Below are 12,601 nucleotides of genomic sequence, written 5' to 3' on the forward strand. Positions count from 1 at the left end.
ACTATGTTAAAGGCGCTGTATAAATACAAGTTGTTGTAGTTATTTGGCGCAGGACAATTTCTACCTCAGCTTCACCCACAGGTCCATCAGCTTTGCCTCCTTTGCCATTTCTGAGCAAGGGCCACAGATCTAGGCTGGCGTTCCTTTGCTGGAGATAGGCAGGGGGGTGGACCGTGGCTTTACACTTCACAATGTATCTCTGGAAAGGCATGCGCTTGACGTCCATTTCTTGAAGGCCCCGAAGGACGTGGCGATAGGCTTCAAAGAAAGCCGGCGACTCCACCATGATGAACCGGTGCTTTTGGACGTGCTTAGACAGTTCCGTGTGGCTGGTGGCGAACTTGAGGAAAATCAAGCCTTGACTGAGCAATGTGGTGTTCCACTTGGCGACTGTGGCAAAGAATATCTCGTCGCAATCCGTCGCTGTGAGGCAAACGAGGGATCCTTTCATCAATCTTTTAGATCCCAGCCAGGCGCTGCGGCGAAATACGTGCGCGTCAAAATGGACCTTGTACGTGACTCCTTCCCACTGGCAAACTGGGTGGAGAACCTGGACGTCTCTGTAAATCCTCAGCTCGCCGGTCTGTGTGGAAGCCTCATCAAGATGGCTCTTCGGCGCGAGGCAGGCTGCAATTCCCTCTCTCAGAGGCTTCACAAAGTCTTCCCGCAAGAGACGGAAGTGGGTGTCCAGGTACGCCAAATTGCTTTCATACGGTCCCTTGATTTTGTTGGGGCGCACCGCGGGGTTCGCAGGGCCGACCATGTCCTCGGACTTGGGAAAGATGGAGAGGTCCCGGAAGTCTTTGGCCTGCTCGTCGCTGGAGATCCCGGGCGGCGCTGCGCTCTGATCGCCAGTGAAAGCCTCGTCGGCGGCGCGCTTAAGGTCAAGCAGCTGCTTCCTCATCGGCCAGGGAAGTCGAAAGCCCAAGCTCTGAAGCCTCTGGAGCCTGGCGTGCAGCATGTCCACCGGGACACAGAGGACGGTTTGAATGCTGTCGGGAAACGCCAGGCTCAGGTGCCAAAGGAGCGCGATGACGTTGCCGGTCACGTCTCTGTCGGCGCAGCCGTCACGATTGTCGAGAACGGCTATGGAACAAACCAAGCTCCTCACCAGGAACGAAGATTGGATCACCAACCGAAGAACGGACAGGATCTCCCCTTTGTTGGAGGCGTTTTCCACTGCCGTCTTCAGACCCTTGATCAGGCGGTGGACTTCGGGGTTCCTCAAGTCCGTTCCATTGAGCTTTTGTGCCAGTTCTTCCTGGTTTTCCATAAGGAACGGTAAAACCAACTTCTGCCGATTGTTCACACAGTTTTCCAGCGTGTCAAGAAACGGCAGCGGGGCTGGAGAGAACCTGGGACCTTGCCTGGGATATCCACCTCGGACTTCAGCCACATTTACTCTGTGAGATTCCCGAGGAACTTTATTTGAGCGGTGCCCAAAGGCATTGTGAAAAGTATCTGGTCTGCTTCGCTTCCTGCTGTCCATGTTTGGAAACCGGGAGGAATTTCCGACCCTGCGAGAGCCAACAAGTGAAACTTTAGTGTTATAAATCTCATCTACTCATGAAATAACACTGGACGGCCAGCTGGTGGCGCCGTCCAAGGAGTATAAATACTCGGGCGTGGGCCCAGCTTGCCCAGCGACATTTTGTAAGACAGGAACTAGTGAAGTACAACTAGACCTCCATGTTCTGAGACAAGTTGATTAACGCCTTGCTTTATACTCAAACCAAGTGCGTAGTGAGTTTTATTACATCATTTAGTATAGTTAGATATTTTTTGTGCCATTTATTACTCACTCTTTTACAGTTCCACCCTTTGTTTTTTGGAGGGCGCCTCTGGGTCAGAAAGTGAAGGGTTTCGAACCCCACTCCAGACGGTCCCGGTGAGTGGAGACCGGAGTTCCAGCTCGGAATTCGCGTCTGGTTGGTGTGGGTGAACCCACCCCCTTAAATCATAGAATCACACCGCACAGAGAGGCCATTCGGCCCATCGTGCTCTGTGAAAGAGCTCTCCAATTAGTCCCACTCCCCCGCCTCTTTCCCCACAGCCCTGCAAATATTTCCTTTACAGCTATAATAAGTGCAGGGAGGTTATGCTAGAACTGTATAACACGCTAGTTAGGCCTCAGCTAGAGTACTGCGTGCAGTTCTGGTCACCACATTACAGGAAAGATGTGATTGCACTAGAGAGGGTACAGAGGAGATTTACCAGGATGTTGCCTGGGCTGGGGAATTTTAGCTATGAGGAAAGATTGGAGAGGCTGGGATAACAACAGAAAATGCTGGAAATACTCAGCAGGCCAGGCAGCATCCGTGGAGAGAGAAACAGAGTTAACGTTTCAGGTCTGGGACCCTTCATCAGAACTGGAAAAAGCTGGAGATGTAACAGATAATAAGCAGGTGCAGAGACGGGGGCGGGGGGGGTGGGGTTTGGAGGGGAGGAAGGAATTGAAAGAACATCCTGTACTTTTGTAAGAGGCAGGAAAGATAAAATGTTGCAAATGGGAATGGCAAAAATCATACTGCATGAAAAATGTGGGCAGGGATAATTATCTGAAATTGTTGAACTCAATGAGTCCAGAAGGCTGTAAAGTGCCCAATCGAAAGATGAGGTGCTGTTCCTCGCGCTTACGTTCAGCTTCATTGGAACAATGTAATAGGCCGAGGACAGAGAGATCTGGGTGGGAGTGAAGCGGTGAATTAAAGTGAGATTAGGCACTTTACAGCCTGCCGGGCTCAACATTGAGTTCAACAATTTCATGTTTTCATGCAGTATGATTTTTGCCATTCCCATTTGCAACATTTTATCTTTCCTGCCTTTTACAAAAGTACAGGATGTTCTTTCAATTCCTTCCTCCCCTCCTAACCACCCCCCCCTCCCCACCCCTGTCTCTGCACCTGCTTATTATCTGTTACATCTCCAGCTTTATCCAGTTCTGATGAAGGGTCCCAGACCTGAAACATTAACCCTGTTTCTCTCTCCACAGATGCTGCCTGGCCTGCTGAGTATTTCCAGCATTTTCTGTTGTTATTTCAGATTTCCAGCATCCGCAGTATTTTGCTATTATATTGGACAGGCTGGGGTTGTTTTCTTTGGAACAGAGGAGGCTGAGGGGAGACCTGATTGAGGTGTATAAAATTATGAGGGGCCCAGATAGAGTGGACAGGAAGGACCTATTTCCCTTAGCAGAGAGGTCAATAACCAGGGGGCATAGATTGAAAGTACAGGTAGACTATCCTGTATCCGAACTTCCGAAAACCGAAAACCTCTAAAAACCGAAATTTTTTCGTTCAGCATAAGTCGTGCGCACGACATGACCAGAGTGGCGCACGGCTTACGCTGAGCAGGGCAGAGGGTCACAGAGTTCCCTCCTGGGTAGGAGATTGCAGGCCAAGCCGGGCAGTGTGAAGGAGGTACCGGGAGAGTGAACCCAACAATACAGCGGCCCGTCCGATAGCTGCAGCGGCCCATCCGATATTCTTTTCTCCCCCCCCCCACCAGACCCGACCCGACCCGACCTGACCCCCGACCTGTCCGATATTCTTTTCTCCCGACCCGACCCGAACCGCGGCCCGTCCGATATTCTTTTCTCCCCTCTGACCACCCCCCCCCCCGGACACCCCCCCCGACCTCGACCCCCCCCCCCCCGGACCCCCCCCCGACCCCAGACCCCCCCCGACCCGACCCCGACCCCCCCTGGACCCCCCCCGACCCCGACTTGAACCGCAGCCCGTCCGATATTCTTTTCTCCCCCCCCCCCACCTGACCTGATTTGCGGGCCAGCTTAGTAGGAGTCAGCCGATATCCGGCTTTCCAGAGAAGCAGGAAGGGGAATGAGACACGGAACAGTCGCAAGAGGTAGCCTGAACTTTTAAAATTTATATTAAATACAAATTTCCCAGTCTTATAATAATACCTTCTGAAATCCGAAAAATTCCGAAAACCAAAACTCAGCTGGTCCCAAGGCTTTCGGATAAGGGATAGTGTACCTGTAATTGGTAGGATTAGAGGGGAGTTGAGGAGAAATGTTTTCACCCAGAGGATGGTGGGGGTCTGGAACTCACTGCCTGGAAGGGTGGTAGAGGCAGAAACCCTCATCACATTTAAAAAGTACTTGGATACGCGCTTGAAGTGCCGTAACCTCCAGGGCTCTGGACCAAGAGCTGGAAAGTGGGATTAGGTTGGAGAGCTCTTTGTCGGCCGGCACGGACACAATGGGCCGAATGGCCTCCATCTGTGCTGTAAATTTCGATGATTCTATTTATCCAATTCCCTTCATCGTTCCCATCCCTGAGTTAGAAGGTGCAGAGTTTCGAATCGTTAATCATTCCACCAATTCACATTATTCTACACTTCACATTATTCTACATGGATGAGGAAAAGAAAAACAAGACAGCCAAAGAATCATCCAATCGGAGAACGACAAGTCTGTTCGCTTTCCCATTGGTGTAGGAAGGCGGTGCATCGGGAGGATGGACATGTCGGGCATCCAATGGTGAGAGTGTGGGGGCGGGGCAGCTGGAGGCGGGAGGTCAGGTGGTGAAACCTACGGGAATCATAGAATCACACCGCACCGGAGGAGGCCATTCGGCCCATCCTGCCTGTGCCAGCTCTGTGAAAGGGCTCTCCAATTAGTCCCGCTCCCCCCTGCTCTTTCCCCGTAACCATGCAAAATTTTCCACTTTCAGTATTTATCCAATTCTTTTTAAGAACATAAGAAGTAGGAGCAGGAGTAGGCCATACGGCCCCTCGGGCCTGCTCCGCCATTCAATAGGATCATGGCTGATCCGAATCTAGACTCACGTCCACTTCCCTGCCCTCTCCCCGTAACCCCTAATTCCCTTATCAGTTAGGAAACTGTCTGTCTCCGTTTTAAATTTATTTAATGTCGCAGCTTCCACAGCTCTCTGAGGTAGCAAATTCCATAGATTTACTACCCTCTGAGTGAAGAGGTTTCTCCTCATCTCAGTTTTGAAAGGGCAGCCCCTTATTCTTAGGTTATGAAAGTTATTATTGAATCTCATCCCACCGCCCTTTCAGGCAGCGCGTTCCAGATCACAACAACTCGCTGCGTAAATTTTTTTCCCTCATCTCCCCTCTGGTTCTTTTGACCAATCGCCTTAACTCTGTCTCCTCTGGTTACTGACCCCTCTTGCCACTGGAAACAGTTTCCCCTTATTTACTCTGTCAAAGCCCCTCATGATTTTGAACACCTCTGTTACATATTCCGCTGCCACCTTTTCACATCCCATTTGCTCTCCTAACTTTCTCTCTTTACAGCTGAAGCTTTCTTTCCCAACCACGCAGACACTCTACTCTCTTCCTCCACCGCTCTCCCGGCCATTTTAGTTTAAACTCTTCCCCCGCAGCTCTACGCCCACCTGCCTGGATGTAGAACGGACGCGGCTGTTACAGGTGTGGGCCGCGCCAGTATCGCTCATTCCTGCCCCAGAACCTGCGGCCAACCCCTTTCTCACCAGATTCTCTTGGCCATCACGAGAGGCCCCTTCCTGAAGAGGTTTCACACGTCCGTGCTCACTCTGCTCATTCCACTGTTGGCTAAAGATGAAAGAAATAGAAGAGATTACTGTGGTAAACCACTGTTTGTATTCCTGTTTGTCCTGTTTGTATTCCACTGTGCACATGCCTGGACATGCCTCGGCTGACTCCTCCCACAGGTCCTAGTATAAAGGTGACTGCTCCCCAGCCCTTAGTATCATGGACCGGTCGACCACGCGAGGCAGACCTCCATTCTGTTGTTAATAAAAGCCTTTAGTTACTCTTCTAACTCTCGGTCTTTTATGAGTAATTGATAGCGCATCAATTTTATTAACAACATTTTTATAATGGAGAAGATCCTCACACCAGCATGCCTGGACTTAGATCATCGGGAGGCGGACTCATCCACCAAGTTTACTCACTGGCTTAAGTGTTTCGAAAAATTCCTGACCGCCTCCGAAGCAATCAAATCGGACGAGGACAAACTGGATGTCCTGACCTCCAAAGTGAACCACCGAGTGTACTCGGTCATCCAAGACGCGACCTCGTACGCGGACGCTATCAAGCTCCTCAAGGACCAGTACACGCGCCCAGTGAACGAAGTGTACGCCAGGCACCTCCTGGGGAGTCGTAAACAACAACCTGGGGAATCGACCGTGGAATACCTTCAGGCACTGTCTGTGCTTGGCCGGGCCTGTGGTTGTAAGGATGTAAAGGCCGCCGTGTACACAGAGGAACTTATCCGGGACGCTTTTGTAGCAGGCCACAGATCCAATTACACCCGACAGCGACTGTTGGAGCAGAGTAACCTCGACCTCAACAAGGCCTCTGAACTCGCACTATCGTTGGATGCAGCCTACCAGGGCATGGATGCTTACTCCTCTGCACCGTGGACGCCGCGGGGAATGACAGCCTGGGACACGGTAGGACCGCCTCATAGCGCCGTGCCACCCCAGCCACACCCCAACAACGGCCCAACTACCGCAGCAGTGTCCCAAGGCCAGACAGCAGTGCCCCAAGGCCAGAAATGCTACTTCTGTGGCCAGGCAAAACACCCCAGAGCGCGCTGCCCGGCGAAAAACGCGATCTGCTCGGGCTGCGGGAAGAAGGGACACTACGCTAGCGTCTGCAGGGCCAAAGCCACCCCGAACCCCAACAGCGCCGCGTGTGGGCCATGCGGGCCGCCATCTTGGACCTCCCCGGCCATGTGCGAATCACCGGTACAGCAGCCATTTTGGACGCCTCCAGCCACATGGGGATCATGGACGCCGCCATCTTGGACGACAGCCGGGACGCAGCAGGCCCCCGACACCGCCTCATCTGATACCCGCAGCGACACACCGACCCCTACGCTGGCATCCGTTACACTGGACCAAGCGAGACCGCACCAACTGGCCAGTTCCACAATGGACATTAAGGTAAATGGTCACGATACAATCTGCCTTTTTGACTCTGGGAGCACGGAGAGCTTCATCCACCCCGACACGGTGCGGCGTTGCTCTCTCCCAGTCCTGCCTGCGCAACAGCGGATTTCTATGGCCTCCGAGTCCCAGTCGGCGGACATCGGCGGCTACTGCGTGGTGACACTCGTAGTAGACGGGACCGTGTACGATCATTTTAAACTTCTGGTCCTGCCTGACCTCTGCGCTGTCGTCCTGCTGGGGTTAGATTTTCAGTGCCACCTTAAAAGTGTTACGATGGCGTACGGTGGACCCCTACCCCCACTCACAGTCCGCAGCCAGCAGCTTCCAAACTGCCCGCCGCGCACCAGGTGCAACCTCTCCACACTCAGAGTCACCCCCCCCCCCCCCCAACTGTTTGCTAACCTCACCCCCGACTGTAAGCCCATCGCCACAAAGAGCAGGCGATACAGTGCCGGGGACAGGGTTTTCATTAAAACCGAAGTGGTGCGGCTCCTGAAAGAAGGGATTATTGAGGGCAGCACCAGCCCCTGGCGAGCCCAGGTTGTGGTCGTTAAGACCGGCGAGAAGCAGCGCCTGGTCATCGACTACAGCCAGACAATAAATCGCTACACCCTGCTGGACGCCTACCCACTCCCCCGTATAGCTGATATGGTCAACCAGATCGCGCAGTACCGCGTCTTCTCGACCATTGACCTGAAATCAGCGTACCACCAGCTCCCCATCCGCCCTGAGGACCGCCAGTACACTGCCTTTGAGGCAAACGGCCGCCTCTATCACTTCCTTAGGGTTCCCTTTGGCGTCACCAACGGGGTCTCCGTCTTCCAAAGGGAGATGGACCGGATGGTAGATCAAAATGCGTTGCAGGCCACTTTCCCATATCTGGACAATGTGACCATCTGCGGCCGTGACTTGCAGGACCATGACGCAAACCTCGAAAAATTCCTCCGCACCGCCCAACTCCTAAACCTGACATATAACAAGGAGAAGTGCATATTCCGCACAAACCGCCTCGCCATCCTTGGCTGTGTTGTGGAACACGGAGTCATCGGCCCCGACCCCGACCGGATGCGTCCCCTTATGGAACTTCCACTGCCCCACTGCCTCAAGGCCCTGAAGAGGTGCCTAGGGTTTTTCTCCTATTACGCCCAGTGGGTCCCCTACTATGCGGACAAGGCCCGTCCGCTGATCAAGTCCACCTCTTTTCCCTTGACGGCAGAGGCCCGCTTAGCCTTCCACCGTATCAAGGAGGACATTGCCAAAGCCACCATGCACGCAGTGGACGAATCCATCCCCTTCCAGGTGGAAAGCGACGCGTCTGACTTTGCCCTGGCCGCTACCCTCAATCAGGCGGGGAGACCCGTGGCCTTCTTTTCACGAACCCTCCAAGGCCCGGAGACCAGACACTCCGCTGTTGAGAAGGAGGCCCAGGCGATTGTGGAGGCTGTGCGTCATTGGAGGCACTACCTGGCCGGAAAACGATTTACCCTGCTCACTGACCAGCGTTCAGTTGCTTTTATGTTTAACAACAAGCAGAGGGGCAAAATCAAAAATGACAAGATCTTGAGCTGGAGAATCGAACTTTCCACCTACAACTACGAGATCTTGTACCGGCCCGGGAAGTTAAATGAACCCCCGGATGCGCTATCGCGTGGCACCTGCGCCAGCGCGCAGATCGATAGACTGCGGGCCCTCCACAATGACCTCTGCCACCCGGGGGTCACCAGGTTCTTCCACTTCATCAAGGCCCGCAACCTGCCTTACTCTATTGAGGAGGTCAGGACCATGACCAGGAACTGCCAAGTCTGCGCTGAGTGCAAACCACACTTTTATAGACCAGACAGGGCCCACCTGATAAAAGCCACTCGCCCCTTCGAGCGCCTGAGCGTCGATTTTAAAGGGCCTCTCCCCTCCTCCGACCGCAATGTGTACTTACTCAATATTATTGATGAGTACTCCCGTTTGCCTTCCCCTGCCCGGACATGACCAGTGCCACGGTCATTAAATGTCTGAACAACCTCTTCACCCTGTTCGGCTTCCCCAGCTATATCCATAGCGACCGGGGCTCATCGTTTATGAGCGACGAACTCCGTCAGTACCTGCTAACTAGGGGTATTGCCACAAGCAGGACCACCAGTTACAACCCCCGGGGGAACGGACAGGTGGAAAGAGAAAATGCGACAGTTTGGAAGGCCGTCCTGCTAGCCTTAAAGTCTAGGGGCCTTCCAACCTCCCGCTGGCAGGATGTGCTCCCCGATGCGCTCCACTCTATTCGGTCACTGCTCTGCACTGCCACTAACGCCACCCCTCATGAGAAAATGTTTGTCTTCCCAAGGAAGTCCACATCGGGGACATCGCTACCGCCATGGCTGACGTCCCCAGGGCCGGTCCTACTGAGAAGACACGTGAGGACCCATAAAACGGACCCCCTGGTCGAGAGGGTCGACCTCCTCCACGCCAACCCCCAGTATGCTTACATCGCATACCCGGACGGGCGGGAGGACACAGTCTCCATAAGAGACCTTGCACCCTCGGGGGCCGCAGTAACCCACTACCCACTACCACCCCACCCACGATCCGATATCCAGCCCCAGCAGACGGCAGGCCTGGGCCCCGCGACCCGCTCGACATCTACGAGGACGACACGCCTGTGCCACAGCCTACGCTGGACTCGACGCCGGAAACTTCACTACCCCTGCCGTCGCCATGCAGATCACAGCGGCAGACAAGACCTCCGGAGAGACTCCAATACACTAACTTTTAATACACTTCACCCCGCCGGACTCAATTTTAAACAAGGGGTGAATGTGGTAAACCACTGTTTGTATTCCTGTTTGTCCTGTTTGTATTCCACTGTGCACATGCCTGGACATGCCTCGGCTGACTCCTCCCACAGGTCCTAGTATAAAGGTGACTGCTCCCCAGCCCTTAGTATCATGGACCGGTCGACCACGCGAGGCAGACCTCCATTCTGTTGTTAATAAAAGCCTTTAGTTACTCTTCTAACTCTCAGTCTTTTATGAGTAATTGATAGCGCATCAATTACCAGCGGAGAAAAGTTTTTTAAAAAAAGAAATTAAAATGTGGCAACGTGAATTTTTTTTTTAAACTCCAGGAAACTCCCGGCCCAATCCCTCCCCGGGGCGAAGTTAGTCTTGTATCCCTTGCTCCTCTGTGAGGCCCAGGTACCTGATCCAGTTATTGTCAGAGTCTGTGGCCTTGGGTGGTTGGTACAGCATTCTGTAATTCTCAGTTGCTCGCTCCTCTTTCTACATTAGCCAAAGCCCGCCTATTCCTCCAATCCTCCAACACCCCCCCCCCCAACCGTGTGGGTCAATGTGCACAAAACCTGCGCAGAGAATGAAAGAAAAAGATGACAAGAACGCGAGAGGGAGAGAAAGGGGGTGGGGGGGGGGGGGGTGGGTGGAATTTCACTCCCTTCCCCTGGCAGTAACAGGGTGGTAACAGCCTCACGATGGGGGTCGGTAGCCTCACCGCCCCGTTAACACCCACCATGAGGCCGGCGCCATTTAGGAACGGGCCTACCGCCAGGTGTCTAAAGAGCTCGCATGTTTCAAGTGACAGGCCCCTGTTAATATAGGAACCAGGGTGTTATGACAACAACAACTTGCGCCTTTAATGTAGTAAAACGTCCCAGGGCGCTTCACCGGAGCGATTATCAAACAAAATTTGACACCGAGCCACATAAGGAGAGATTAGGACAGATGACCAAAGGCTTGGTCAAAGAGGTAAGTTTTAAGGAGTGTCTTAAAGGAGGATAGAGAGGCGGAGAGGTTTAGGCAGGGAATTCCAGAGATCAGGACCCAGACAGCCGAAGGCACGGCCACTGATGACTGAGCGATTATAATCAGGGATGCTCAAGAGGGCAGAATTAGAGGAGCGCAGAGATCTCGGAAGGTTGCAGGGCTACAGGAGGTTACAGATACAGGGAGCGGCGAGGCCATGGAGCAATTTGAAAACAAGGATTACTACAGTATCTGTTCTACAGCAGGAGAGAGGGATTTCCAATCTTACTGATGCACTTACGAAATCCTAGCTGAAGTTCTGAGGGTAAGCAAATTGCAGTGGTTGCTATAGTGATGTAGTTAACCTTTGCAGACTGAGACACGTCCATTGGAATCTTCTGTCTAGTCCATAAACAAACTTGCAACGATAATAAGCCATCCAACAGCTGGGCTTGCCAACCCACCAGGATTGCCCTGGGGTCTCCAGGAATTGAATCAAGATTAATCCAATTGGTCCACAAAGAGTCTGTTCCCTTTCCAGTTGGCCCTGGGAAGGCAGCACACCTGGAGGATGGGCCAATGGCTGAAGAGCAGGGGGCAAGGTCATAGAGTCATAGAGTTTTACAGCACAGAAAGAGGCCCTTCGGCCCATCGTGTCTGCGCCGCCCATCCATCCCTGTCCAGTCTAATCCCATTTTCCAGCATTTGGTCCATAGCCATGGTCACATGGTAAAACTTCCAGGAATACACCCAATCAGAGTTGGCAACCCTACTGAACACTGGCCTGAACCCATGTCCCCTACCACCCACAAAGGAGATATAACCAATCCCCTTCTCTCCCCCACCCCGCCACACCACACCCTCCTCCTATGAGGTGATTCTTCAAAAGGTTTCATTAGATATTTTAAAAGTGCTGCGTGAAGAATCTTCGCCTCTGCTCAACACCACAAGCATCATTGAGAGAAGCTTCAGTATGTCGCAGTGAGCAACAACTTGGAACCTCCTTCTCTCCTCACTGCCCTGGTTAGACCACACCTCGAGCACTGTGAGCAGGTCTGGGCATCACACCTTAGGAAGGATATGTTGACTTTGGAGGGAGTGCAGCGTAGGTTTACCAGAATTACACAAATTAGGGTTGTATTCCCTGTAATTTAGAAGGTTAAGGGGTGATTTGATCGAAGTTTAAGATATTAAGGGGAGCAGATAGGGTGGGTAGAGAGAAACTATTTCCGCTGGTTGGGGATTCTAGGACTAGGGGGCATAGTCTAAAAATTAGAGCCAGACCTTTCAAGAGTGAAACTAGGAAACACTTCTACACACAAAGGGTGATAGAAGTTTGGAACTCTCTTCCGCAAACAGCAATTTATGCTGGAACAAATTGTTAATTTTAAATCTGAGATTGATAGCTTTTTGTTAACCAAAGGTATTAAGGGATATGGGACAAAAGTGGAAGGAAGGGAAGAGTCAGAGATGGACCATGTGAAGGTGAGGGAAGGGTGGAAATTGGAAGCAAAGTTGATGAAATTTTCCAGTTCGGGGCGAGAGCAGGAAACGGCACCGATACAGTCATCAATGTACCAGAAAAAGAGACGAGGGAGGGGACCCGAGTAGGACTGGAACAAAGAGCGTTCCACATATCCCACGAAAAGGCAGGCATAGCTAGGACCCATGCGGATTCCCATAGCAACACCTTTTATTTGGAGGAAGTGAGTGGAGTCAAAGGAGAAGTTGTTCAATGTTGTCTCACATTGCTATCAAATTTGGAATTCTCTATCCCTGGGGGCTGTGGATGCTGAATCGTTGAGTATATTCAAGACAGAGATCGATAGATTTTTGGACTCATGGGGAATCAAGGGTTTGGGGAATGGGCGGGAAAGTGGAGTTGAGGTCGATGATCAGCCATGATCTTATTGAATGGCGGAGCGGGGC

At 52.4% G+C, this 12,601-nt stretch overlaps 1 protein-coding gene across 1 annotated transcript in view; it reads right to left on the reverse strand.

Annotated features, from left to right (window-relative positions):
- The window catches only part of LOC147116878 (NFX1-type zinc finger-containing protein 1-like), an 80,798-nt gene that overhangs the window by 66,449 nt on the left and 1,748 nt on the right, over positions 1 to 12,601 (reverse strand). The window contains exons 2-3 of the mRNA XM_085987184.1: positions 5,484 to 5,565; positions 65 to 1,517 (exon numbers count right to left, since the gene is read on the reverse strand). Coding sequence (XP_085843310.1) covers positions 65 to 1,517; positions 5,484 to 5,500 — 1,470 coding nt within the window. The 5' untranslated portion in view covers positions 5,501 to 5,565. The remainder of the gene's footprint in view (positions 1 to 64; positions 1,518 to 5,483; positions 5,566 to 12,601) is intronic.

Source organism: Somniosus microcephalus, chromosome 5 (assembly GCF_052327205.1).
Source record: "Somniosus microcephalus isolate GS21.2 chromosome 5, FLI_Smic_1.0, whole genome shotgun sequence".
NCBI classification, from domain to species: Eukaryota; Metazoa; Chordata; class Chondrichthyes; order Squaliformes; family Somniosidae; genus Somniosus; species Somniosus microcephalus.